The sequence below is a fragment of the Muntiacus reevesi genome, chromosome 13 (assembly GCF_963930625.1).
Source record: "Muntiacus reevesi chromosome 13, mMunRee1.1, whole genome shotgun sequence".
NCBI lineage: Eukaryota > Metazoa > Chordata > Mammalia > Artiodactyla > Cervidae > Muntiacus > Muntiacus reevesi.
In genome coordinates, this window is record NC_089261.1 from 4,924,497 (window position 1) to 4,950,961 (window position 26,465).

Consider the following 26,465-nt stretch of genomic DNA (forward strand, 5'->3'; position numbering starts at 1 on the left):
ATTTATTACATGCTGTTAGGTGCCAGGTACCTAGCTGAGAACTGGGAATAAGGTTAGCGAACAAACAGATGAGGTTCCTATCTTGTCAAGACACATAGTCTAATGAGGAGACAGCCACTGATTAAATGATCACACACAAAAATAAAAGGTGATGAGTTGTGATCAGTGCTACACAGGGGAAGTGCAGGGAGCTAGGTAGGAGTGTGTATGTCGGGGGAATGATTAGAACTTGGAGAAAGAAGAGATAAAGACTTCCTCTTGATGAGGAGAGCATCGGGGGTAGTTCAGGCTGAGGAAGCAGATGGCCCTGAAGTGTGGGTGGCCGGGGCACTTAAGGAGTTAGATGGTCAGGTGCTCACTTTGGCAGCACACATACTAGAATTGAAACCACACAGAGAAAGTTAGCCTGGCCCCTGTGCAGGGATGACGTGCTAATTCATCAAGTGCTCCATATTTTTTACATATATACACTATTGATGGGCTTCCCAGGTGGTTCAGTGGTAAAGAATCCTCCTGCCATTGCAAGAGACTCAGGAGAGAAGGATTCAATCCCTGGGTTGGGAAGATCCCCCTGGAGGAGGAAATGGCAACCCACTCCCGTATTCTCGTCCCTGGGAAACCCCATGAACAGAGGAGCCTGGCGGGCTGCAGTCCATGGGGTGGCAGACCCTGGAGTGTCAAAAAGTTGGACATGACTGAGCATGCACGCATGTACACTGTTGATACTCTGTATAAAATAGATAACTAATGAGAACCTACTGTATAGCTCAGAGAACTATGCCAAACAATGCTCTGTGCTGACCTAAGTGGGAAAGAAATCCAAAAAAAGAGATGGTATATTATACACACACACACATATATATATATACACATACATATATATATGACTTACTATGCTATACAGTAGAAATTAACACAATATTATAAAGCAACTATATGTCAATAAAAATTTGAGGGAAAAAAAAAAAGAAATTAGAAGCTCAAAATGGCTTCATTCTGGAGTCTGCTGGGGACTCTGCAGCCCAGGGAGAGAACATCCAGGAACATGACAAGGCAAGGTCCCTCTCTTTTCATGATAGCCAAGGCATATCTTCCAGTAACTTCTTTTGATGCTCTACCAGGGAAAGCTAAAGAACTGGCACTATTTCACTGCATTGAAACTTCAGGCTCATTGTTTAAAAACATCAAGTACCAAAAAAAGAAAAAAAAAACATCAAGTACCAAACTTTCCCATCACCAGAGTAACTGAAGGTGTCTTTTGAAAGCCCTTCGTCTCATATCTTACATTAAAAGTATGAGATGCGACCAAATAAAAAATATTTGACTTTATTTATTTATTTTTTGGCCATGCCATGGCATATGTGCCATGAATCAAACCCGTGCTCTCTCAGTGGGAGCATGGAGTCCTAACCACTGGACTGCCAGAGAACTCCCCCAAAACGTTTAATCTTAAAGTGAAGCAAAAACGCCCCGGCCCAGCCCTCGCTGCAATTTAAACTATGTCCCAGCCCTAGAGGAATTATTTCTACCGCCTGGTTCTGTGGCTCCACGGCCCCACACTGATGATTACCGAGAGCAGGGATGTGCCAATTGCCACTCTGATGGGTGGTCTGGGAGCAGTGTCGCCGAGCTGCACGGGGCAGACAGAGCTACCCTTTCATCTCCCTGGGTGGAGCTTTAGGCTGGAGCCAGCATGGAAGCTTCAGTTCGGGGACCCCGTCTGCCCCCCGCCAGCTGCTGGACATCTCTGGGCAAATATCATCCCCTTTCTGAGCCTCAATTTCCTTATCCGCCAAAGGAGAGATCGGGACTACATGTTTGATAAGGTTCTTTTCTTTGACTTGGGGGTTCTCTGCCCTCTTCTTTCTAAAAGGCATGAACCCGGACATTTTCAAAATCTTTCCAACAACTATTCATAGGCCAGTGACAGAAGGCGAGATAACTACCACTATCTGTAAATTATAATGAGTGGATAATTAGCTGCCTTCAAATTAAGCCTCCTTTCTTGGAAACCAGGAGGCTTAGTTTTTTAAGTTGTTTATCATTATCGTTCTTTAATGCTGTTTTCTTACCACTACCCAAAGGGAAAGGGAAGAATGACAAGCAGATGTTTTGTTATTAGGGGCCCTGGGGGATGATCTGATACTTCCACTGCAGTGATCATTCTCCAGATTCCTCTTGAGTCAGCAGAAGCTTTGATGAACTCGACAGAGGGCAGGGGGATCGAACAGACACGGCCTATCGAGAGAAAGCCTGGCTTAACAGAAAGCTGCTGGGGACAGCAGTTCCTGGCCAGTGACAGTGTGGATTATGAAATTCGTATTTTTATGTAACACTTTGCAAAGAGATTTCATTGCTGTTGTTTCATTTTCTCATGAGGATTCTTTGCCACTGCATGAGTTCAAACCACTATCATCTTCCACACATGTCTCTCTCATTGCACAGTCTCCCTAGCTGTTGCACGTTGCCTGTAAAAACGGCCATCAAAAATCCATAGAAAGTAGATTAGTGGTTGCCTGTGGTGGTGCAGTGGTAAAGAAACAGCCTGCCAATGCAGGAGACTTGGGTTCGATCCCTGAGTGGGGAAGATTCCACAGGAGAAAGAAATGGCAACCCATACCAGTATTCTCGCCTGGGAAATCCCATTGACACGGGAGCCTGGCAGGCTAGAGTCCGTAGGGTCACAAAGAGTTGCACATGACTTAGCAACTAAACAACAGTGGATGGAGAGGAAGTCTAGTTCTTCTCGCCCTTGAATCAAAGCTGGCCTTGTAACTTGCTTTGACCAATGCAATGTGGAAGAAGTGATGTTGTATCAGACCCTATATATGACTGAAGTCATGGTATGTGACTTCTAAGGCTAGACCACAGAGGCATAGGTGCTTCTGCTTTGATCTCTTGGATTACTCCTTCTGAAGGAAGCCAGGTACCACGTTGCAGGGATGTTCAAGCAGCCCTGTGGAGAGCAACCGTGGCCTCTTGCCAATAGTTGGTACCAACTCGCCAGCCATATGAGTGGCTCACCTACCTGGAAGTGGATTCTCCAGCTCTGATCAAGGCTTCAGGGGAGCGCGGTCCCAGCTGACATCTAATTGCATCTTCATGAGAGACCCTGAGCCAGATTCACCCAGCTGAGTCACTTTGGAATCCTTAACCGCAGAAACCATGTCAGATAATAAATACTTATTACTGCTCTAAGCCACTGAATTTTGGGGCAATTCGTTGCACAACAGTAGATAACTAATACAGTGGTTTACCCTTCAAATCTGGGTAAAGAGTCACTCCTACTCCATGTAGACTGAACTGGGAAGGATGGTTCTCTGAGTGAAATGGAATAGGACTCTATGGTCCTTCTCCACTATCCTCATCATGCCTTTTGTCTGTGGGAAAACTTTAGCCAAAGAATGTTCAATGGGAGATGAGAAGGAAAACTATCAAAGGAGACCAAATAATGATAGTTTAGTCAGTAAGCATAGTCAAGGACCTCTAATTACTTCTCAAGGGCTATAGATAATACGCCGAGTCTCATCCTAGGAGCTGTCTTACAGATGCATGATGACTAGACTGCAGCCAACAATAAACTGCCACAGTTCTGAGAACTGGCCTCAAGGAAATGGGAACAAACTGACCACGGAACTGCAGATTAACTGTACCTCAGATAATCAAGATGACACTAGTCAGACCACTGATGACCAAATTCAGGATGACTGTCAGAGCTGACTGTACTGTTTCTGCATGTAACCCCCTTCCTTTGTTTGTAAAGGCCCTTGTCCCCTGGTTGTCAGTGGGGGAGTCAGCCTTTGGACAGGAAGCTGTCTCCTCCCCACCCTGCTGCCTCATTGTTGTTGTTTTAGTCGCTAAGTGGTGTCTGACTCTTCTGCAACCCCATGGACTGAAGCCCACCAGGCTCCTCTGTCTGGGATTTCCCAGGCAAGAATACTGGAGTGGGCTGCCATTTCCCTCTCCAGGGGATCCTCCGCACCCAGGGATCAGATCCATGTCTCCTGCACTGGCAGGTGGATTCTTTACTGCGGAGCCACCAGGCAAGCCCACCCACTCCGCCCCAATGCTGGCATCCAAAATAAAGCAAATGTTAGTTTGCTTTATTTTCCTTTCCACCAACCTGGCCTATCTATCGGCTTTTGGGCAGCAAGCAGCCAGACCCCACTTTTGGTAACACGAGGAGTGGTCAAGCTGTTGTTAGTGGGGAAACAGAGGAAATGAATATTGTGCAGGCGAGGCAACAGCTCACCTGAACAATGGTCCTCTGCAAACACAAGCTGGTTGGAGGGTTGAAGCACAAAGGCAATACTGATTCATTTTAGGTGACTCAGAGCACTGGGACCGGGTGGGACTCAGACCCAGATAGTCCAGTGCTGATTTTCTAGCTCCAACTACTGACAGTATTTCTCTGTATTTATTCCTAGACTTGACTGATTCTGAGCACCACAGACACTTGCCTCCATTGCCAACCCAAATAAATGCCATTAAATTAAGTTAGTTGTGGTTGTGTTTCTTTTAATATAGAAAACAGAGCCCCCCCCCCCCCAATTCCATACTTGTGTGTAACTGATACATGGTTTGAGACTTCTCCTGTTAACGTGGCTTTTTAATTCTATTTCATTTGGACATATGACAGCTCAGACAAGGATGTCTCATTTGGAAGCTCACCTTTCTCATTAATCTCTTCTAGAACATGAGAGAAAACAAAGATGAAATAAATATAAGGGTTAACATTCCAATGGAAGGGCTTCCCTGGTGGTCTACTGGTTAAGAATCTTCTTGTTGGTGCAGGAGACACGGGTTTGATTCCTGGTCTGGGAAGATTCCACAAACCACGGAGCAATGAAGCTCATGCACCATAGCTCCTGAGCCTGTGCACCCTAAAGCCCTTGCTCTCCAACAAGAGAAACCAACCACGATGAGAAGCCTGAGCACCGCAACGAAGAGTAGCCCTCGTGTGCTGCAACAAGGACCCAGAACAGCCAAAAACAAACAAATAAATTTTTTAAAGCCACTCCATTGAATACGGAGCCTCCTTCCTTCCTCTCTCTCTTCCTCATTTTCTTCCTTCCTTCCTTCCTCTCCACTAACATTTCTTGAGCACCTACTAAGTGCTTGGTATTGTCTGTACTATCTCATTTAGCCTGCAAATGATGAAGTGGCTATCAATGATCCCCTTTGGACAGATGAGGACATTGAGACGTGTTCAGAGAAGTCAGGTGTCTTGTTGGAACTTATTGTCTTTTTATAAGTCATGCTGTGCTGTGCTCAGTTGTGTCTGACTCTGAGGCCCCATGGATGGTAGCCGCCAGGCTCCTCTGTCCTCGGGATTCTCCAGGCAAGAATACTGGAGTGGGTTGCCATGCCCTCCTCCAGGGGATCTTCCCTACCCAGGTCTCCCACATCGCAGGCGGATTCTTTGCTGACTGAGCCACGAGGGAAGCCCAAGAATACTGGGGTGGGTAGTCTATCCCTTCTCCAGAGGATCTTCTCCACCTAGGAATCGAACCTGGGTCTCCCGCATTGCAGGCAGATTCTTTACCAGCTGAGCTACCAGGGAAGCCCGTAGTCAAGTTAGTTAGCTTTTAAACTTCAGTGACGTTAATACCATTGGAAATAATGAAACCAATCCGTACATTTCTGCCAGAAGTTCTATTTTAAGCTTTATCTGTACCAAAGACTGCCACGTGTGTTCTTACAATCAACCACCAAGATACAAATTAAATTTCCTGTGTGATGCCATCAAATGGGTGTGATGCCAGAGGGGGAAAAAATAGAGTGACCAGGACGTTTTTTTCTGTCCCTTCTAGATCACTGGATGACAAGTTTACCTGAAAAAATTGAGTCATTAAAAGAACACATCCCCTGTCCTGACACAGTTTATAGCATTTAGCTGCAGAATTCCTCCTGGACTTGAGGAACCCAGGTAGCACACTTGCTTTTTCCAAGAGGTGGAGCCACAGCTGCTCTCCGCCCACCTCCCACCATCTCTGCTAAAGCAGCAAGGGTGCTAGCAGCGGAGAGAAAGTGTGGGCACAGCCACTTCTGTGCCTACAGGGGGCGGAGTCTTGGGTTGGGGGCGTGGCCCGCGCCCGGCTTCTCGGCGGCAGTTGGCTCCGGGGACGGGGTCGGGCCGGGGCTTCCTGTCTGCGCCTGCGGAATAGCTGTTTGACCCCGGAAGTGCCTGCGCTCTAGGAGCTGTCACCGTGGACCGCGGCGGCGGCGGCGGCGGCGGCTGCGGCGGTACATCGCCGGCATCGGAGCCACCAAGGTGAGTGCGTGGCTGATCCCTGCGGATGTGGGGCATCGGACCTGGGAGGGGCTGCAGCCGTGCTTCACACGGCCTCGGGCCTCCCGCCTCGATGGCAGGGCCAAGGCTTAGGCTGCCCCAGGGGCCATGAGTCGCCCCGTTCCTCCTACCTTTCCACCCCGACCCCAGAGTCAGGCCGCCAGAGCTTAGTCTTAGGGTTCGAGGATCGGCCCCAGAGTGACCTTGGCCTTGGGCGAGACGCGGTCCTCCTACCCTCACCTCGAGCTTCAGTTTCCTCAGGGTTCATTCATTCGTTCAACAAATGTTATGTCCAGCGCCTCCTACGTGGGCACAGATCTAGGCACTGGGGATATAAACAGAGAAACAGAGGAAGTTCCCGCCCTCATAGAGCTTACAGTCTAGTGGGCGGAGACAGTCGACGACAAAGAAATGCACTAGGTAATTAAAGATATGACTGCAACCGGAGGAGTGAATACTTTACATAGGGCAATCTGGTACGATCCCTGAGGAGGGTAATATTGAAGCAAGACCAGAAGGGTTAAGACAGAGAAACTGAGACAGGAGTAGCCATGGGGATGTTCCCAGGCCTTCTTGCACTTACTACAAGCTCCCCTTCAAAAGAAAGCCCTTTCCTAAATTTTTAACTTCTGCTGCCCTGCTTGACACTGAGGATCCACTGTGGGGTGGGGCACAGATATCATCATGATCATTGACCTTGCCATTTTTAGAGTCCAGTTATTGCCTAGTTAATTTCTACTCATACTGTAGATGAAAACTCAAATATTCCTTGACATCCTCTTTCTGTCGAGTCAGTTCTCTGTTAAATGCTGTTATAGCCTCACGGGCCTTGCCTGCAAAGCATACTCAAAGTATTGAATTTCCTTATTCGTGTGGCTGTTTGGTTCATATCTGTCTTGTTAACCATCAAGACCATAAACTCTGTGAAGGGCAGAATTGGGTCTGTTATTTGCCCGCCTTAGGATTCTCCAGGCTTCAGTGCCTGGTACATAGTAGGTACTCAAGAACTATTTGAAGGGACAAGTAAGGTTATTAACAGTTTTAGCTCTCCAGTGGTTCATAAAAGGTCTCTCTTGCCACCAGGTTATTACCTTCTCATTATGATTATGTCTCTCCTCTCCTTACATGACTCCTCACTGTCTTCAGATGAAAAGCCAAAATCTTTAGCACAGCATTTGAGGCTCATTTTAAAGTGGCTCCATCTTCTCTATCCAACCTCTCCTCTCCACTTCTTGTGTTTTCAGCCACACCAAATGTCTCCCTCATCCTTCAAAGCCACAGGCTCTGAGCCTTTGCTCATGCTTGCTCTTTGCTTAGACTGTCCTTCCTGTCCATCTTTTTCTCCTATCCTTCAACAGCCAGGTTGTAGGTCATGTTTTCTGTGACATTCTTCCTTTCTCTGTTGTGCTCATTTTGGAAATTTCCATTTAAAGCTCTAACTACATGGATTAATAGGCATTTACATGCCCAGGTCCCAGAAGGTATTCGGTAAGTATTTGCTGAGTAATTGAGGAAGCCCAAAGTGCTTGGCTTACGATTGGGACTTGAATAATAATAACTAAACTTGACTGGAGGCCTCGTTGGTGGCTCAGTGGTAAAGAACCCGCCTGCCAGTGCAGAAGACATGGGTTCGAACCCTGGATTGGGAAGATCCCCTGGAGAAGGAAATGGCAACCCACTCCAGTATTCTTGCCTGGGAAATCCCACGGACAGAGGAGCCTGGCAGGCTACAGTCCATGGGGTCACAAAAGAGTCAGACATGATTTAGAGATTAAACAACAACAAACTTTCAGTTCAGTTCAGTTCAGTCGCTCGATCGCGTCTGACTCTTTGCGACCCCATGAATCGCAGCATGCCGGGCCTCCCTGTCCATCACCAACCTCCGGAGTTTACTCAGACTCATGTCCATCGAGTCTGTGATGCCATCCAGCCATCTCATCCTCTGTCATCCCCTTTTCCTCCTGCCCCCAATCCCTCCCAGCATCAGGGTCAGACATGACTTAGCGATTAAACAACAACAAATGTTACTGAGTGCTTATTATGTGCCAAGTACTGTGCTGACCACTTAATATTGGTTACTTCTCACAATATTGGTTACTTCTCATGTCAACCCTGGGAGATTATGAGATTATGTACTGTTCTCATCCCAATTTTACAGATGAGGAGATCAGAGCTTAAAGAAGTTAGGGAACTGTTCACATCTCAACATGGGTAGGATGGAGCCAAGATTTGAACCCAGGCTGTGGCACTATAAACTTCTCTTTTGACCATCATACCAGCCTGAGTCTAAACTGCCCTTATAGGCTCCGGCCTGTAGGAGTGGATTTCTTCTAAAAGCAGGTTTCTTTCTGTACCTGTCTAGACCTGGACTCTGGGAAGTAGAATTTTAAGGGTGGAGAGCCACCTCCTCCTTATGACTCTTTCCCCATCCTAGGTCCCTGCACTGGACACTCCCACTACCGTCTTTGGAAGGTGAGGATGGAAAGGACTGGGCCTGGGCTTCATTTAGACTTCTGCACTAGATCACTGATGTTTCCAGGTCCTCCCAGCGTCTCTCAGAGGTTAGGAAAGAAGTATTTTTAGCATACTCAGTGCCAGAGACCCAGGTACCAAGGCACAAGAGCTGGGCTTCAGTTTCAACTTGGCGACTCAGGTATTTGCCTGAGCACATCAGGGCCCCTCTGTGGACATCTGAGCATAATAATCCTTGTCGTTCTTAACTGGGTTATTGTAAAAGGCTAGTAAGATAGTAGCTCAATTAGAAATCGTGTATTGACTCAGTGGACATGAGTTTGAGCAAACTCTGGCAGATAGTGAAGGACAGGGAAGCCTGGTGTGCTGCAGCCGATGGGGTCACAAAGAGTCAGACACAATTGAGCAACTGAACAGCAACAACAAATATACAGGCAGATGGTGTTATCTGCATTTTGCAGAGGTGAAAAATGGAAGCTCAGTCACGGGGCCCATGCGTTTGATCCACTATCCACTGAGTTCCTAGTGCTAGAATGGGCCTCAGGGACTAGGCAGACTAGACTAGGGACTAGTTCCTTCCCTTTGCATCCCATGTGAAGATGGGTATCTTCACAGTCTTTAAAGCAGTCCCTGAACCAAGGTTCCTTGTGCACCAAGCTACTTCCCACCGCCTTACCTTCGTTCCTGCTGTTTCCTCCACCTGGGACACCCTTCTTCCCAGTTTCCACTATCAAGACTCAGCTCAGGTTCTCCTTTAGGCACTCCTCTAGAAATGCTTTCTCTACAACCACAACTCCCTGCCCCCAACTCAACTGCCCTAGACTCAACACAGCAAATGGTTAAGAGCCAGCCTGCTTCACCACGCACTAACTCTGAGACCTAAGGGAATTTTTTTATCTTCTCTGAGCCTCTGTTTCCTCATTAGTAAAGTGTTAGTTGTTTAATCATGTCTGACTCTTTGCAATCCCATGGAGTGTAACCCGCCAGGCTCCTTTGTCCATGGGATTCTCCAGGCAAGAATACTGGAATGGGCTGCCATTTGCTTCTCCAGGAGATCTTCTCAACCCAGGGACTGAACCAGGTTCTCCTGCACTGCAGGCAGATTCTCTACCGTCTGAGCCATTAGGGAAGCTCATTGGGAAAATGAAGGCAATGAGATTATAGCACCAACCCTGGACTTGTTTCAAGCATTAATACAGGTGAAGCCAGTTAAGGTATCTAAAGTGAGTTCATGCTGAGAAAATCGCTCAGAAGAGCACCAGCACCTGAGAGGCGTGTTTCTGCTGCTATCATTATCGTCATTATTATTGGATCGGAAGCTCCCACAGAGCAGAGACCAGGCCTTATCAGTCTGTCTTTGTAACACCAGGGCCTGGCCTGATATCTGAGAGCCGGGACCGCAGTGACTCATGGCTGACCGTGTCCTTCAGCACCTCAGGGAGGGCTCAGGAGGTGACGGTTTCCTCATCCTACCCTTCATACATCTTCATGTTGTCATTGAGATGTGTCAGCCTTTTGTGGCATGTCTTAAGAGGCCTGAGTCACTTCTGTCCCATGGTTCAGCCAATATGCACGTCCCTCCTGTGGATCAGGCCAAGCGGCACTGAGAAATGAGTGTTGGACTGGAAGACAGGAGATGTGGGGTCTGCCACTCACTGGCTCTGAGGGCATTTTGGGCCTCTCTAGAGAGGAGGTCACTCTGGCAGGTTTCCGTGAATTCTGTGTGAAAACCTTCTGGTCTTTCTATTTATCCACATCCTTCTTCCCCGAAGCCTAGAAAGTTTGTAAAATCTTAACACCCTCTGCAAGGGAGGAAATTCCCATGGCTTCAACCCCCCCAAATCTGGTTAAAATGGTAAGAAAAGTGTCATCGTATTCAGTTGTTCATCAAATATTTCATGAAACCACCTCTGTACCAGGCCTGTGCTGGTCACAGGAAAGGTAGCAAGAGAAGGAGAACCCAGGCACCGGCCTCCCAGAGCTCACAGGCCAAGGAGGGCACAGAGCTGGAGCCGTGAGAAAGATGATCTAGTTACTTTTAACCAGAACTTCACGAATTGGGTGGGAATTGGAGAAGGAAATGGCAACCCACTCCAGTATTGTCGCCTGGAGAATCCTATAGACAGAGGAGCGTGGTGGGCTACAGTCCATGGGGTCACAAGAGTGGGACATGACTTAGTGACCCATCTGCCAACATATCAGGTGTCACCTGGGGAGTGTTTTCCTCCTCAGCTGAGAACTGCCGCTTTAGGCAAAAAGTCACTGGTCTAGGTGAGTAGTTATGGGAACCAGGCCTTTGAGGCCCACCAGGAGCCCCCTGAGGCCAGAGGTTGAAGCTTCTCTCCTGGCTCTGGGGTGAGCCCCAGAGCAGGCCCCTGCCCCCCGGAGCCTCTGCATCTGCTCTCTTCTTCCCGTCCATATTCCTTTCAGGAGGGTCACGCAGCACAATGCCCGCTCTGCCCCTGGACCAACTCCAGATCACCCACAAGGACTTGAAGACAGGAAAGCTGAGGACTACGCCTGCGCTGGTGAGCCGGTGCCTTGAGGCCATTCAGCCCAATATTACTGAACTTGCAATCTCAGAAGTAAAAAAGTAAATTCCTTCTTTATCAGCTCTATGAATGACCTGAGGACCACAGTCTATGTTTCAGGAGCCAGGATGCTGTTAGGTCTTTCCAGGCCCCGGTGCAGGAGTTTTCTTTCCCAACAGTAGCTTGAGTTTGAGTGGTATTTTCCATGTCACCACCTCATACCTTCCCTGCAAAGCATTTCATTTTGAATAAAAGTCTAATGGCAGTTCTGACTCAACCCGAGCTGGCCAGGCAGCGGGGCTGGCCCAAAGCCGGATCTGGGGATTGGACCCTGCAGGAGGCGCTCAGATTTCAGATGGGCCTTTTGCAGAGCTGTCCCAGCTATGGTCTACTTGGCAGTGGGGGGCGGGAGTGAGGACACTAATAATGTCAGAGGTCAGGTCTGAACGGGCTAAGAAGTACTACGTGCCCACCCGGCAGGGCTGGTGAGATGGAGAATGGAAGTGAGCATGCCGATGACCAGCTGTGGGGGAGATTAGAGCCGTGGAGAGGTGCCAGGCTGCTGGAGGAGACAGACACGGGGACCGGAGTCCCCATTCCCACTTGCTGTTTTCCCAAGAACATTAGCTTACTTGAACAAGGTGGGAGGAAGTATTTTCTGGGTGTGTGAGTAAAGTCGTGGGAAACAAGAGCTTGGTGTTTTATTTCCTGCTTTCTGGATGGCTTCCTATTGCTTCCTGACTACTCTCTAATAATAGTGCTTAATATTTATAGAGCACTCACTCCGGGCCAAACCTTTCACCTGGATTATCTCATGGAAGCCGAACCACAAGCCCTCCGAGTAGGCATTTTGGTTGTCCCCATTTTACAGATGAGGAAACTCCGAGTTCAAGGTCACAAAACTAGAACACTAAGGGAGTCAGAACGGGACCCCAGCTAAGCTGTCCCTGGAGTCTATACTTTCTTCACCTTCCTGCTATATAGCCTCTTGTTTCTTTTTTGTAACTTTTTTAAAAAATTGAGGTAGCATTGATATCCAACATTATGTGTTTCAGGTGTATGACATAGTGATTCACAACCTTAAAGGTTATATTCCACTTACAATTATTACAAAATGTTAGCCATGTTCCCTGAATATATCCTCGTATTCATAACTCTTTTAGGTAAGGAGGATATTGATTAGAAAATCAGGAACTGTTCTGTACAGTACGTTAGCCATTCACCACATGTGGCTATGGAGTTCTTGAAATTGTGGGTGACTCAACCAAGGGACTGGATTTTTAATTTAGTTTTAGTTCGTTTAAGTTAAAATAGTCCCATGTGGTGAGAATCTGCTGTCTCGGCCAGCACGGGACAGGTGTGGAGCGCTTCCGTCTCTGCCGAGGTTCTGTTGGACGGCGCCCGGTGGAGGCTGGTTCCTTGGGCCCTTCCCCGTGCCCTGGACACCAGGCTGTTAGGCTGCGGGTCCTCTGGGAGCAGGGACTGGTCCCTTCCCCTTCCTCTGGTTGTCCAGTGCCAGGTGCATCGTAGGCTCTCAGGAGACATCCAGTAAATGAGCCAAGGACCCTTGCCACACTATGGGACAGGCCCTGGAGCCACAGAGAGAAAAGACTGCCCTGGTGGGGCCCACGGGTGGAGAGGAAGCAGACTGGGGATTCTCTGCAGCCTGCATGACCAGGGTGTGATGGAAGGAAGTCCATACCGCTGATCGAGACCAGGGAGGGGTGCACGGAGGTCTTGGGGTGGTGGGAGAGCTCACGCCACCTGTAGGAGGGAGATCCTGAACTGCGTGTGGAAGGGTGAATAAGCACCAGCCTGGCAGGGCGACGGGAGAAGGGCGGACCTGGCAGGGGGTCCCGGAGTCCTGAGAGCCTGATTCCTACACCGGCCCCCGGGGTGGAGGCGGCATCTCAGAGTTAAGGAGCCCAGCCTTGTAAAGAAATAAAGTTTGGCACCCAAGTGGTTGAATGGGCTCTTGAGAAAGATAAGGATCATTTAAGGGGAGGATTTGGAGAACAGTACAGAATAGTTTCTTATCAAGATGAACAGGGCACAAGTTTGATGAGCAGGGCATGTTCAAGAACTTCACGAAGCAAATGGGACCTAGGCCAGGCCCGAAGGGTGGGAGATAAAGTGAGAGCCTGCAGCTCCTCGCCCTGGGATCCTCCGTGGCCCCTGATCTTGGGCGTGGCGTCAGAGGTGCTTCAAAGACCTTGTCAGGACCTGGTCCTTCATGACCTCCATGCATTCCTCCGTTCAGCCTGCAAGTGTGTATGGAGGGAGTGCTCGATGCCAGCCTGGCTCTAGGGGCTGGGACTGCTGTGTGAGCAAGACTCAGACCCACTCCAGAGACGAAGGCAGGCCCTTCCTTTCAATCTAACTTTATTGAGATGTCATTGGAGGACAATTAACTGCATATATTTATGGTACACAGTTTGGTTCGTTTTGACATCGGTAAACCCACATGAAACCATTACCACAAGCAAGATAATGAACATTTCTGCCACTCCCGGAAGTGTCCTGGTGCCCCCCAGCCCCCTCGCCACCCAGGCGCTCCCACGGCGCCTCCGCCAGGTTTGAGCTGTCTGACTTCGCTGTGCACCGTCCCCGCTGCAGAGTGGGCTCTGGGAGCACGCAGACCCCCGACTCACGTGCGCCCCACACGTGGCGGAGCAGGCCGCCAGTAGGTGTTCGCAGGATGGACTGCAGGAAGGTTGAGGGGCGCGCGCGTGTGTGTCAGTTGGGCGAGCGGAGGTCGGTGAGAAGCCTGGCCCGAGAAGTGACCTAAGTGAGAGGTGAGGCAGCAACCGGTAGAGGAGGGGAACTTGGAAACCACAGAGATGAATTTAGGCCCTGGAGACTAGTTTTGAACTTGTTTTAATCAGCAGGATTCCTTTTGTATAAATTGTGATTTAAATGGGCGGGGGACCCAGTGGAGGCCCTCAACCCCCCAAGGAGCCCCGTGGAACTCAAAAACTCGGCAGTTTGCAGTCGGGAGGCTTAGTTGGTTCTCAAAGAAACTGAGTCGTCAGCCATGACTTCCTTGTCCCCCCTGGACTGACAGACCTGGAAGTGGGTGGACTGTGGTTGATAACAGCTGAGACGAAAACAGGCGGCCTCCTTCCTGTCACCGCCTCCCCCGGAGAAAGCAGCCCTAGTGTAGTCAGAGGAGAAACCCGAGCTCATCTTTTCTTTATGGGGAACAAAGTAAGGTTTGTTCCCGGCAAGGTAAGGGTTAGGAGAGAGAACTTGTGAGGCTAAGCCGAGACCTGCAATTACTTGATTAGCATCTTTACCAAAAAATTACTGAGGTTTTTCTCTGATTATACAAAGGGAACAGCACAGTGATATGTACAGTACGACATTGTTTGTGTCAGAAAGATGAAAATGGGCCCAAACAAACGCCTCGTGTGGCTGCATTTTAATGTAAACGCTTAGAAAAGGGCAGTGAGGATGCTCACGGGATGGGGAGGGGTTCCCTCTGGTTTGATGCTAGACCGGGGTGGTGGTCCCAGGCGACTTATCTTTCCATACTGTTGTGAGTTTTTTAAAGAAAACACCCTCCTGCCTCACTTGTGTAATTTTGAAAAATACTACATGTTCTTTTTTAAATTGGAAGATATAGTCGAGTCCTAATCCTTTCTACTAGAGATAGCCACTGTTAGCTTTGAGGTTCCCTCCTGCCATCACTTTTTAAAAAAATAAAATCCGTACCAGTGTGTGAATGTGTTAAATATGGCTGCTTTTCTTTTTTAACCCAAAAAATGGTTGTATAAAATAGAGGGGTTTGTGTCTTGCTTTTTCTTCTCTTAATCTTTCCCTGTGTCATTAAACATTCTCCAGAAAACACGGTATTTAACGCTCGCCTGGTGTTCCCTGACTGCGGCCAAGCCTCCCCCTGTCAGAGACACTCGGTTCTTTATGCCTGAGGGTCAGCGGTTGGAACAGCCCGGGGTTGTTGCTGCGGGCTGGCAGAGGGGCCCTAGCTGACTAACCTCTGCCACGTTAACACGTGGTTTTTGGATCCGTAGCACCCCGAGCAGAAGGCAGACCGGTATTTTGTGTTATACAAACCGCCCCCTAAAGACAACATTCCCGCCCTAGTGGAGGAATACCTGGAACGCGCCACCTTCGTAGCCACTGACCTGGACTGGCTCCTGGCCCTGCCGCACGATAAATTCTGGTGCCAGGTAACGTCCTCCCACCATTCCCGCTAAGACCAGGCACATGCCATGCCGTTGGTTGGGTGCTGTTGTTTTTCTCCCCAGGAGATACTTTTTTCTTCCTCTGCTTCTTACACTGGATCCCTAAGAGCAAACTGTGGTTGGAATTACTATGTTCTGTATCACCATCTTAATGATGTTTACACAGACACCTTCCACCATGGCATTTTTAGAAACTCGTGTTTACCCTTGGCTCATTTATGCCTCTTCGGTCCAGTGGGGTTGGCGGGAATGTTTGCCCCAGGCCAGGGCTGATGGGCCATGAGCCCCGAAAGGTCCACAGGCCCTCGGACCCCAGTGATGCAGTGACTGGCTGTTCCCCTGTCTCCTGGCGTAGGTCATCTTCGACGAGACCCTGCAGAAGTGCCTGGACTCCTACCTGCGCTATGTGCCCCGGAAGTTCGACGAGTGGGTGGCCCCGGCCCCCGAGGTCGTTGACATGCAGAGGCGCCTCCACCGCAGCGTTTTTCTCACCTTCCTCCGTATGTCCACGCACAAGGAATCCAAAGTAAGCCCCGGGTCCTGTGACAGGTCGCCCCCGCCACCTGACACCCCCGTGCCAGGCCCGCACCCCTGGGAATGCAGGCTCTGGAAGTGTCGAGTTTCCTCTTTGTCTCCCCTCCGCTTTCATTCCCGCCGTTGGGGAAGCAATCTGTGCCACCTCCCTCACCCTCTGAGCCGCCAGGTCGCCTGCGTTACACCCAGTGTTTCCATCAGTGGGAGCCGAGGGCCCTGTGCCAGGGGGCGCGTGACTGCCTTTCCTTGCGCGTCAGAGGGCGAAGCACCAACTCTGATTTTTTCTAGAGGACCTCGGATGTGCTTTCTTAAAGCCTTTACTCCCCCACCCCGGTTTTATTTTTGTTAATTTTATTTATTTATTTGGCCAAATCATGTGCCATGTGCAGTCAGGTGCTTCTCCGACCAGGGATCGAAACTTTGCTCCCTGCCGTGGAAGTGTGGGGTCTTAACCACTGACTGGACTGCCAGGGAAGTCCTTCCCCCCAACTTTAAAAATACTAATGCTGCCAAAAATATTTTGCAGATAATGAAAGTCGCCCACAAAGTTCCCTTCCCTCAAAATAACCACTGTTAAGGTGCCTGTTCCTTCAGGGAGCTTTTTTCCTTTCAATGTGTTTGTGTTTCTGTGTGTGGTGCCCACATATTTACTTTAAAAATAGTATCTTTTCTGTTTTTTTAGCTTGTTAACATGGAAACTGTTAAATATACACAAAAGTATCATGACTCCCACATACGCATTACCTGGCTTCAACAGTTAGCACCTTGCCGATCTTGTTTTCTCTCCCCACTGAGTTTTCTGTTTTTCTTGAAGCATTTTATTTTACTTTTGTCCTTTTCAAGCTGTGCCCTGTGGCAGGCAGGATCTTAGTTCCCTGACCAGGGATGGACCCTGAGCCCCCTTCCACTAGGAGCGCAGAGTTTCAGCCTCTGGACTACCAGGGAAGTCCAGTCTTGGAGTATTTTAAAGCAGTCGCAGACATCACGGTAGTTTACCTGTAAATAACTTTAGAATGAATCCCCAGCTGATGGTTTCACAGGGAGCTTCCGCTTCATTTTACGTTAGGGTGAGTGACTGTTGCTCCAGGTCAGTCCACGTGGCTTGGGCACATCCCTGGTGTGGACAGAGCTTCTTCTACCAGCCAGGCCCCCACCAGTGGCCCCGACGGTTGTCTCCTGGAGCTTGCTGTTGCCCTGCCACGCGCGTGTCTGGGGAGGTCTCTCATCCTTTCTTTGCTCTTCCTTAGGATCACTTCATTTCGCCCTCTGCTTTTGGAGAAATCCTCTACAACAACTTCCTGTTCGACATCCCAAAGATCCTGGACCTCTGCGTGCTTTTTGGAAAAGGCAACTCCCCGCTGCTGCAAAAGATGATAGGTGGGTAGGATGTGGGGCCCAGGGCCTGGGGGGGGCGCAGGTGGTGCAGAGATGACCCCCACGTGCCCACAGGGGATCGGAGCAGCAGCAGCGGGTGGTGCTTGGAAGTGACTCAGCGGATGTGTGTGTCAGCACAGGAGGGGCGACAGACAGGGGCAGATCTCGGAGCCCCAGTGTCAGGCTGGGTGTCCTGGCCCAAGGAGGGGGCGTTTGCTTCCACAGCGACAGCTAACCTTTTGCCTGAGCGTGTGCCAACAGCCCGCCTGTGTCATCTCAGGCGGTACTCACAGCCACCCTGTGACGCCAGCGGTGTCACCACCCCCATTTACGGTTAAGGAAACTGAGGCTGGATGCTCGGGACTTGCCTGCAGGGCCGTGACTGATGAGTGGCCATGCTGGGGTTGACGTCACGTGGGCCTGAGGCTCACACTCTGCCTCATGGGTGACGAGGCCGCCTCAGAAATGTTGAGATTTGCATAGCTTCTGAGGATAGACAGGGGTAGGGGTCAGAGGGGACTCCCTGGGGTCGTGGAGGGAACGGACATCAGCAGTTGGAGCCCGTCGGACGGCGGGGGTGCTGGCAGGCTCACACAGAAGCTTTGTTGGGAAGCTCCAGAGGGGACGGTGCCCCCGTGGGTTTGCCTTGGAAGAGGAGCTTGTGGCAACTGGCCCAGCTGGTCACCCTGGACACTCCGTCAGCCCTTCTCACCCTGAGACTGTAGGATACGGTCTTCCTAATGCCCAGTTACAGAGCTCAGTCACCCCTTGAAATGGTTTCCTTCCTTCCTTTCCCCTCCAACCCCAATGATAAGGTAATTTAAGTTAATTTAGAAAATTTTGGAAGAGTATAAAGAAGCAGGAAAGCAATTACCAAATTCCTGCCCTTACCGCCCGCCCCCCGCCCCGGAAGAGACGATCATTTGGTGATTATTCCCTTCTAGACTTTTCTCTGCATATTTTTGAAAAATGTATTTAGGGTCTAATGCATATGAAATTTCACATCCAGCTTTTTCACTGGCACAAATGCTGGTTTCTCATTCAGGTCTAATCATTGGCCTGATCATCAGTTAATTTCTTGTATTTTCCCTGGGAAAAGACCCTTAATAATTATACTCTGGAACGAGAGGATGGGGTGAGTGCACAGAAGCAGCACGGTTAGTTAGAGAAACAATGATCAGGCCAGCCTGATTGGAGCAAAGCATTCTGGGAGGGAGCGTGGGGTCAGGGGAAGAAGCTGGGGTCAGATCGGGGAGAGGGGAGGGCTCTGAGCCAGGGACCTGGGGGAGGGTACGTTGCTCGGTGGCCCAACGGGAAGGCCCTGGGGTCCAGCTGCCCAGTCCACAGCTGTAGATGGGCTGTGTCCCTTTGACTCGGGCAGTCAGCCGCTCTAAGCCTGAGTTTTCTCATCTGAAGGAAGGGAAGACTGATGAGGCGTCCGGCCTGTAGGATGGTTGTGGGGAGTGAATATGAGGTGGGGCGCAGCACAGAGCCCGGCACGTTACAGGCACTCGGCACGTGTAAGCTCGTATCGTGACAGGGCCGTGGGAGCCTCTGGGAGCACGGAGCAGGGCGGGGAGCCGTCCGCTGATACGTCCATCTGGCAGCGCGCAGGTGGGGAGGGTGGTGATAGGAGGCCGTGGAGGGGCCCAGGGCTTCAGCGTGGCTGGAACGGGAGAGCCTGGGTGGAAAGGGACACCAAAGAGGAGAGTTGACGGGGCTTCGTGAGGTCGGCTGGAGGGAGGAGTCTTAACCCCCCCCGGAGAGTGAGTAGAGGCAAGGTCAGCGTTGGGTCTGGGGGCTGTCAACCGCTCAGCGGATCCAGGAGAAGAGGCCGTCTGGCCGAAGATGGGCGAGACTGGAGCAAGAGAGCTCCGCCTGCTGCCGGGGTTGCGAATCTCTAGGGTCACCTGACTCCTCTGAGAATCAGATGGAAGCTTGTCTCCAGGAAGACATACCCCCTCATAGATTTTGAGCTGTTTAAGAATGTTCTCACCCCTAGATTAAGAATCTGAAATCGGTTTACGAAGGGAAGCCCTGTCTTTGGCTCACGGAAGCTGGTTCACAGACAAGATGGCAGGATCGGGCATCAGGCGCCCCTTCTTACTGCGTCTGTGTCTGTCTGCCTATCGGTCTGCAGGCCCCGTCTCCACACCCTCCAACACACACGTTAGCTCTCTTCCCAACCCTTGAGCAGAAGACAGGAGACACAGCATGGGGCAGCCTCTGCTTTCTCTGCCACAGAAGCTCTCGAGCAAAGCAGATCAGCTGGAGAAGAGGCTTGACAAAGGGGACGGGGTAGGGGTGGGGTGGAGCACGGGAGCTGGCCGCCTGTCCTTCGGCGGAGGCCCGGGCCTTGCCCTGTCCCCACCTCCCACTTTTTTTTTCCAACCTCAAGGCTGGTGTTGTGAATCAGTGAGTGTAATTGTGAAAGCCGGGCCTTTCAGTTAGGCTGTGAGACCTTGACCCTGCGGAGGACAGCCCTGGTCTCTTTGGCCATACCTCGCATGTACCCTAGGTTTCTGAACTACTTCAGTCTGAGGATGGGTGCCGTCACTTTGACTTTTTAATTATTTCTTTAGGAGATCAAAAGTCAGATCTTCCCTGTCATTGGGATCAGATAAAGGAGAAGAAAGAGGCTCGGAAGAGCCTGAGGGTAGACTGAAATGTGATCTGTTTTGATGCTTATAGAGCATTCCTGTTACTCAGGGCTGAGCATGAGGAGGCTCCTGAGAGAATGCCTTTCCCTGTGCCTGGCACTCCGGGTGTGGTGGGCACCGCCGTGTGGCCCAGGGATTGTGGGAGGAGGCCTGCTCCCAAAAACTGGGTCGGGAGACTCTGCCTGCAGAGGGTGACACCTGCCTGCTGGTGAACTCGGCGCTGGGAGGTCACTGCAGGCAAAGGGAAGGGGCAGTTTCATTCTGTGAGGCTGAGGATGGTGTGAGGGAAGAATTCGAGGGATGGGAGAGGGTGGCAGGAGATGCCAGCAGAAGCCAGATCATGCAGGCCCTTTGTGCCACAGTCAGGAGTTCAAACGACCTTGAGGATGTCGCTAGGAGGGTTCAATGAAGAAGAGCAGAGGCTGTGGGGAGACAGCTCGGTCACTCACTCCCCTCTCATCAGGAGCAGGAGGTGGGCACAGATGGTCAGGGAGAACTTCCTTCACAGGCTGAGGGGTCAGCACCCATCTGGAGTGGGAGATGCCAAGCAAGCTCCTGCTGGTGGCACTTTCTGGAATCCCAGGACCAAGTGGCCTCCAGGAAAGCGTTTAGAGGAAGTCCAGCCACCTAGTGACTCGCTTACTCACCCAGCCCCATCTGGCCTCTGAGCTCATTCATTTTCAAGCCCTCTGGGATGGAGTGAGGGCTGCAGGGTTATGTTGAAGGCAGCCAAGGACAGCCCTGCCCAAGGACGGAGGACACCTAGGACTCAGAGCGTCCTGACAGCCAGCCAGCCTTCAGTGCCAAGACTGCAGTGGGATGAGGAAGCCAGGCCCCTTTCTGAGGCGGTGCCGTTTTGCACGGTCCTGCCCCTCGCAAGCTGTGATCCTCTCCCCCCTCCGTTGGGCGGCCCGAACGCTCGGTTTCTGCCCCAGTGACCGTGCGCTCTGACCACCACACTCACAGCGGCAGTATCTGGGGCACAGTGAACACGCGGGGCTTCCCTGGTGGCTCGGTGGTGAAGAACCCACCTGCAACGCAGGAGACGGGGGTTCTGTCCCTGGATCAGGAAGATCCCCTGGAGAAGGCCGTGGCAACCCACTCCAGTATTCTTGCCTGGGAAATCCCATGGACAGAGGAGCCTGGTGGGCTACAGTCCATGGGATTGCAAACAGTCAGGCATGACTGAGCGACTCAACAGCAACGCACACTCAGGGAGGGCCTTCACTTTCTGGGAATAACTGCTCGTGTGTGGTAAACCTCCCCCCAGGTCCTTGGCCGGCCTCTCACCTTGGAGGATGGCTGTGTATGGCCAGCAGGTTCAAAAGCAGCGGGTGAGAGAATTTCTCCAGAATCAGCCTGGCAGGACTCCTGGACTGTAGCACCCAGGTTTCTTGGGCAAAGAGATCACGTCTCCTAATTTTCCTGGATGACTCACTCCCATTTACAAAGCCAACACTGTCATACAAGGCACGGTGCCCAAGTACGATCACTCCCTGGGGACGGCAGGGTGAGCTGGTTTGACCAGGGCGGGTGGGTCTTTTACGTAATTCGCCAGGGCAGAGGTGCTTAAAAGGTTAAATTGTACTGAGGCAAGGCCCCTCCCTCACCCTGGGGAAGTTTCTAGGCTGGGCCAGAGCTCTGTGCCAGCAGGGCCCGGGGCCAGGACTGCAGTGGTGCAGGCAAGCTCAGGAGAGGGGCGAAAGGTCACAGAACATGCTGGCAGCCATGTGGAACTTGTCTTCCATCCTGTCCACCCCCACCGTCTTTTCCCAATTCCTACCTTTCTCTTCTCTTTTCAGGAAACATCTTTATCCAGCAGCCAAGTTACTATAATGACCTGGATGAAACCATGCCCACCATCCTTCAGGTGCCACCTCTTCGCCCTGCCCTGGGGAGGGTGGGGGGGGGATGGGGGCGGGGCAGACCCCTTCTCCTACCTGGTGATGTTACTCCACTTTCCTGCAAGAGTCTGAGGGAAATCCCCCCACCCCAGACCATCTCTGTGTCCTGCCCCTCACTTCACTCCGAATTTGTCCTTTCTTGAACAGGGCTGAACTCTGAGGGCCATGCAGCGCTCACACAGAAGGGGCTTCCGGTGCATTCTGTGCTGTCTCTCAACAGCCATCTGCCCCTGGGGATACCCCTGCACGTTTCTCAAGTCCGAGCTCTAAAGCCGCATAAAATCATTTTTATGCAATAATGCTTATTGTAGAAACTTTGGAAAATTACAATAAATAAATAAATAGAAGAAGATCAATTTTCCTCTATAATCCCGCCACCAGGACACTGTTCACAGTACCTTCTAGAATTTTACTGCCAGTGTACTTAAATGTGGTGCTCAGTTGCTAAGTCATGTCCCGCTCTTTGCAACACCATGGACTGTAGCCCACCAGCCTCAGACTCTGTCCACGGGATTTCCTAGGCAAGAATACTGGAGTGGTTGCCATTTGCTTCTCCCAACTTAAATGTGGTGCAATCCACAATGAGCTCTGTTTTCCCCCTCATTATTGATTTGTTTTTATTTCAGTACAGTTCCCATAAATCACCTTGCCCAGGGCATCCAAAAATACATGTTGCTGACTGTATCTCCTAAATATCCATCCCCATACACCTGTCCAGCCGACGCCGGTCACATCCACAGGGTTTACATACATTTCGTCATCATCGTCCTCACCACAGTCCTGTAGGAAGGATGACCGCATGATTCCCCTTTGACACAGTTTCCATTCTGAGAAGGTCACTGAGAAGGTCACTGTCTCACCTGGTGTCCCAGGGACACTGGCATATATCCTGAAGATTCCAAGGCAGTGTTGGGGTCACCAGTCGCTCGCTGCAGGACGGGGTCCCCGCTGCCAGTTCAGGAGGATGTGAGAGAGTCGCCTCCTGTGTTCACAGGTCTTCAGCAATATCCTCCAGCACTGTGGTCTGCGTGGGGACGGGGCCAGTGCCACACCCCAGAGGCTCGAAGAGAGGGGCCGGCTCACCCCCAGCGACATGCCTCTCCCGGTGAGCCTGCCCTTCCGCCCGGCTGCCTTCTGGCCAAGAGAAGGCCTGGAGCTTCCCCCGCTGCTCACAGCCCTCACCCCACCCCGCAGGCAGCTCGCCCATCACGCAGGCTTTAGGACACTGCAGCAGGCTTTCTTGCTTCATTTATGGAGTCTCAGAGGGAACAGCATGGAGGTTTAGCCTTTGCTTAGTTCAGCTGGACGGGTTCCTGGGTGCGTTACTCACGGGGCCATTCATCCATGGCACCAGCATGCCCCGAGGGGCCCCCAGCACAGGCTGGGCCCCCAGGCTGGGCCGTGAGGCCCAGTAGTTATAGAAGCAGATGCCTGTGTTTACACCGGAGTTAGGGCAGGGGCGAGGCTGCAGCGGGCGGCCCTCCTGCAGCTCGCGCTGTCGTGGGAAAGCAGGCCTTAGACAAGCGTTCCCGAAAAGAGCGCAGCCAGTGCCGTGGGAGCAGGGCACGCTGCCCCGTGAACCGCAGAGAGGTTCCCTTATCTGTAAAGTGGAGGTCTGACCGGCGGCCCAGCCTCTTGTTTGAGTTGTTGGGAGAATCAGGGAGCATTGAGGAAGCCCTGCCTGTTCTCAGCACGCTCTCCAGACCCCACGGAGAGTGGGCCCTGGCTGACCTGGCCTCCCTGGGGTGTGTGTTCTGTGCGGGACCTCAGGCGCTGTCTTCACATTCAGGGATGGGTTCTCCTTCGGCTTCAAAGAGAGAAGCATATTAATGCGGAGCAAGAGGTCACCCTAGACCTCCCTGGGCGTGCGTCCGCTGGAGCTGGGGCAGGCGGGCCCAGGGGAACCCTGGGCTCTGTCCGCTTTGCCTCAGACCCTCCGCAGAGCTGTCCCTGGAGGGGAATAATGCGGTGTTTTGCTTCTACCTGACAGGAGTTAAAGGACATCGTCCTCTACCTTTGTGACACCTGCACCACCCTCTGGGCCTTTCTGGACATCTTCCCTCTGGCTTGTCCGACCTTCCAGAAACACGACTTCTGTTACAGGTACAGCGGTTGCAGTCGAGGTTCGGGTTCACACCCACATTCAGCCAATATTTACTCAGAACGTGCCGGGCCCCCTCTTCCAGCGCCCGCCTGCGTGGAGGCTGCATTTGAGACGGACTTTTACTGGGGTCTAAGAGCAGGGGAGGGGAGGGAGAAAAATGCCAGCCACGGGCGGGGCAGTTTCCATTCAGACCCGGTCTGCTGCAGACTCCCCGTCCCCGGGCGGGCACCGCAAGTGCCGGAGGCCGAGGAGGCTCAGGCTGAGGACTCCAGCCTCCAGGCGGGGAGGCGCGCACGCGAGCAGATGTGCGTCCGCTTGGGGCCCGCTGGTGGGGCCCTATCAGAAATGCAGACGAGGGAGCATGGTTCTGTCTGGAGGAATAAGAGACGGTTTCAGGGTGACCCTTAGATGAGACCTTAAGAATGAACAGCGACCCGCCTGGCGCAGAAAGTCTGCCGTGGCCGGAAGGACATTCCGACAGCAGAGTGAAGCCTGCGGTGGCCCGGATCCTGGAGAAAGCCGGGGAGTGCAGTGTGACATGGGGTGGGAGTGGGGGAGTGGGCTTGGCGAGCAGGCGACCACAAGATGCGGCCCCAGGGAAGTCAGACCTGGTGTGCGACGTGTGCTGGTGGGGAATGGGGCCTTTATGGTGGAGGCAGGAGGGAGCCCTGGAGGCTTCTATCCAAAGAAGTCATGGAAAGATCCTGCTGTGATGGAGAAAGACCAAGAGGGGCATACAGGGGAGGGAGAAAGACCCTCTTTGCCCACTTAGCCCTGTGGGCATCCATTCCTTGGGCAATGAGAAAGGGTTGCCGGGATGGGGGCTGGTAACTAGCCAGTTATCTGGCAACAATGGGGAGTGGGGGCTGTCCTGCTCTCAGTGGCCTCCAGCTGTTCTTGCCAGGCATCTCCCCCCACCATTCTGGGAGCTACCCAACTCCATCCCCCCAGCCCTCTGTCCACTGGGTCATCTGCCCAGCTATCCCACAAAACATTTATCTAGCGCAGACATGTGCCAGAGATGGCAGCTGGCACCCTGAGCCCACCGGGTCCCCTCAGCTCTTGAAAATCAGATATGAGGATTGCTCAGCCTCCCGGAGAATGTTAGAAAAAAGCACCGATCCACTCTGTCCCCAGAAGAAAAGGGTGGGGATGGGACTTTTAAAAATGTTGTCACAATTTTTTAAAGGTATTTACCTCATGGTAAATGTGACAAACTGGAAACCTGGGAACTCCCCAGAGGTAGGAAATGAAAATCACTCTGAACAATCAGGCTGTTCTTAGACTTATTTTCATTCACCATGAGCACTTTCCCATTTTGCGAAATGGGGCACAGATGGCCTTGGAAAGGGTCTCTGGAGATGGGAGGGACCTTGCCGGAAGAGCTGAGTTTCCTAAGAGGTACCTGGAAGGCATCACAATGGACTTGAGTTTGAGTAAACTCCAGGAGACGGTGAAGGACAGGCGAGCTTGGCATGTTGCAGTCCATGGGGTCACAAACAGTCAGACTCGACTTAGCGACCGAACAACCACCACCCCTGGAGGCAGGGGCTCAGCTCCACCCACATCAGGGTGAGGAGGAAGAAGGGAAAACATTTTTGACTGCCAGTGACCCTGGCTTTGGCAAGGGACAGCTGCCTCCAACCCACAAATAGCCTGAGGCCGGCTCAGCCTGTTCCAACTGTGCTGGAGGCCAGGAAGGCGTGCTGAGCAGAGGCCTCAGTCCGGGAGGGCTCCAGGCAAGGGGTTACCTCACCAAACACCCTCCAGCTAATCTCTCTGAGTAGCCTTCTCCGCCTTCCTCTCCTTCTGCACTGTAATTTTCTGAACAAATAATATATTCACAGGGTATATAAAACACATATTGAAAAGTCTCCCTCTCCCCCCTTCTCCACTTCTGTTTCTCACACACAACCATTGGGTTAGTTTTTTTGTGGAATTTTCCAAAGATATGCATGTAAATATGCACATATAAGCAAATAAACACATTATCTACCTCCACCCTCTTTTTAATATTTCATACACTGGGCGTCCCAGGTGACTGAGTGGTAAAGTGTCCACCTGCCAATGCAGGAGACTTAGGAGATGTGGGCTGAATCCCTGGGTTAGGAAGATACCCTGAAGGAGGAAACGGCAATCCACTCCAGCATCTTGCCTGAAAAATCCCATGGACAGAGGAGCCTGGCAGGCTACAGTTCCTGCGGTTGCAAAGAGTCGGACATGGCAGCATGCGCACGTACCGGCATATTATGAGTGCTATATGTACTGTAGGCATTTTACTTTTTTTTTTTTTTACTTTTAAATTTAATGCATATCTGTGCATGAACCACCTTCAGTCTTTGGTATCTCTGTGTAGAACTCCATTGTAGGGGACCCCAGACCCCAGAGA

The 26,465-nt window shown here is 51.5% G+C and overlaps 1 protein-coding gene and 1 non-coding gene across 5 annotated transcripts in view; both read left to right on the forward strand.

Moving 5' to 3' along the window:
• The first annotated feature begins 351 nt into the window (after positions 1-351).
• Positions 352-458, forward strand: LOC136146174 (U6 spliceosomal RNA). Its single transcript, XR_010658912.1, has one exon. It is a non-coding gene; the product is annotated as a U6 spliceosomal RNA (small nuclear RNA).
• Positions 459-6,174: 5,716 nt separating this feature from the next.
• Positions 6,175-26,465, forward strand: part of ASCC2 (activating signal cointegrator 1 complex subunit 2) — a 35,950-nt gene continuing 15,659 nt past the window's right edge. The window contains exons 1-8 of one of the 4 annotated variants that reach the window (XM_065903953.1): positions 6,175-6,274; positions 11,195-11,292; positions 15,327-15,485; positions 15,856-16,026; positions 17,282-17,411; positions 21,871-21,938; positions 22,967-23,077; positions 23,963-24,075. In XM_065903953.1, coding sequence (XP_065760025.1) covers positions 11,212-11,292; positions 15,327-15,485; positions 15,856-16,026; positions 17,282-17,411; positions 21,871-21,938; positions 22,967-23,077; positions 23,963-24,075 — 833 coding nt within the window. In that variant the 5' untranslated portion in view covers positions 6,175-6,274; positions 11,195-11,211. Of the gene's footprint in view, positions 6,275-11,194; positions 11,293-15,326; positions 15,486-15,855; positions 16,027-17,281; positions 17,412-21,870; positions 21,939-22,966; positions 23,078-23,962; positions 24,076-26,465 lie in introns of those variants that run through there. The other 3 variants (XM_065903954.1, XM_065903955.1, XM_065903956.1) reach the window with 3 other exon arrangements.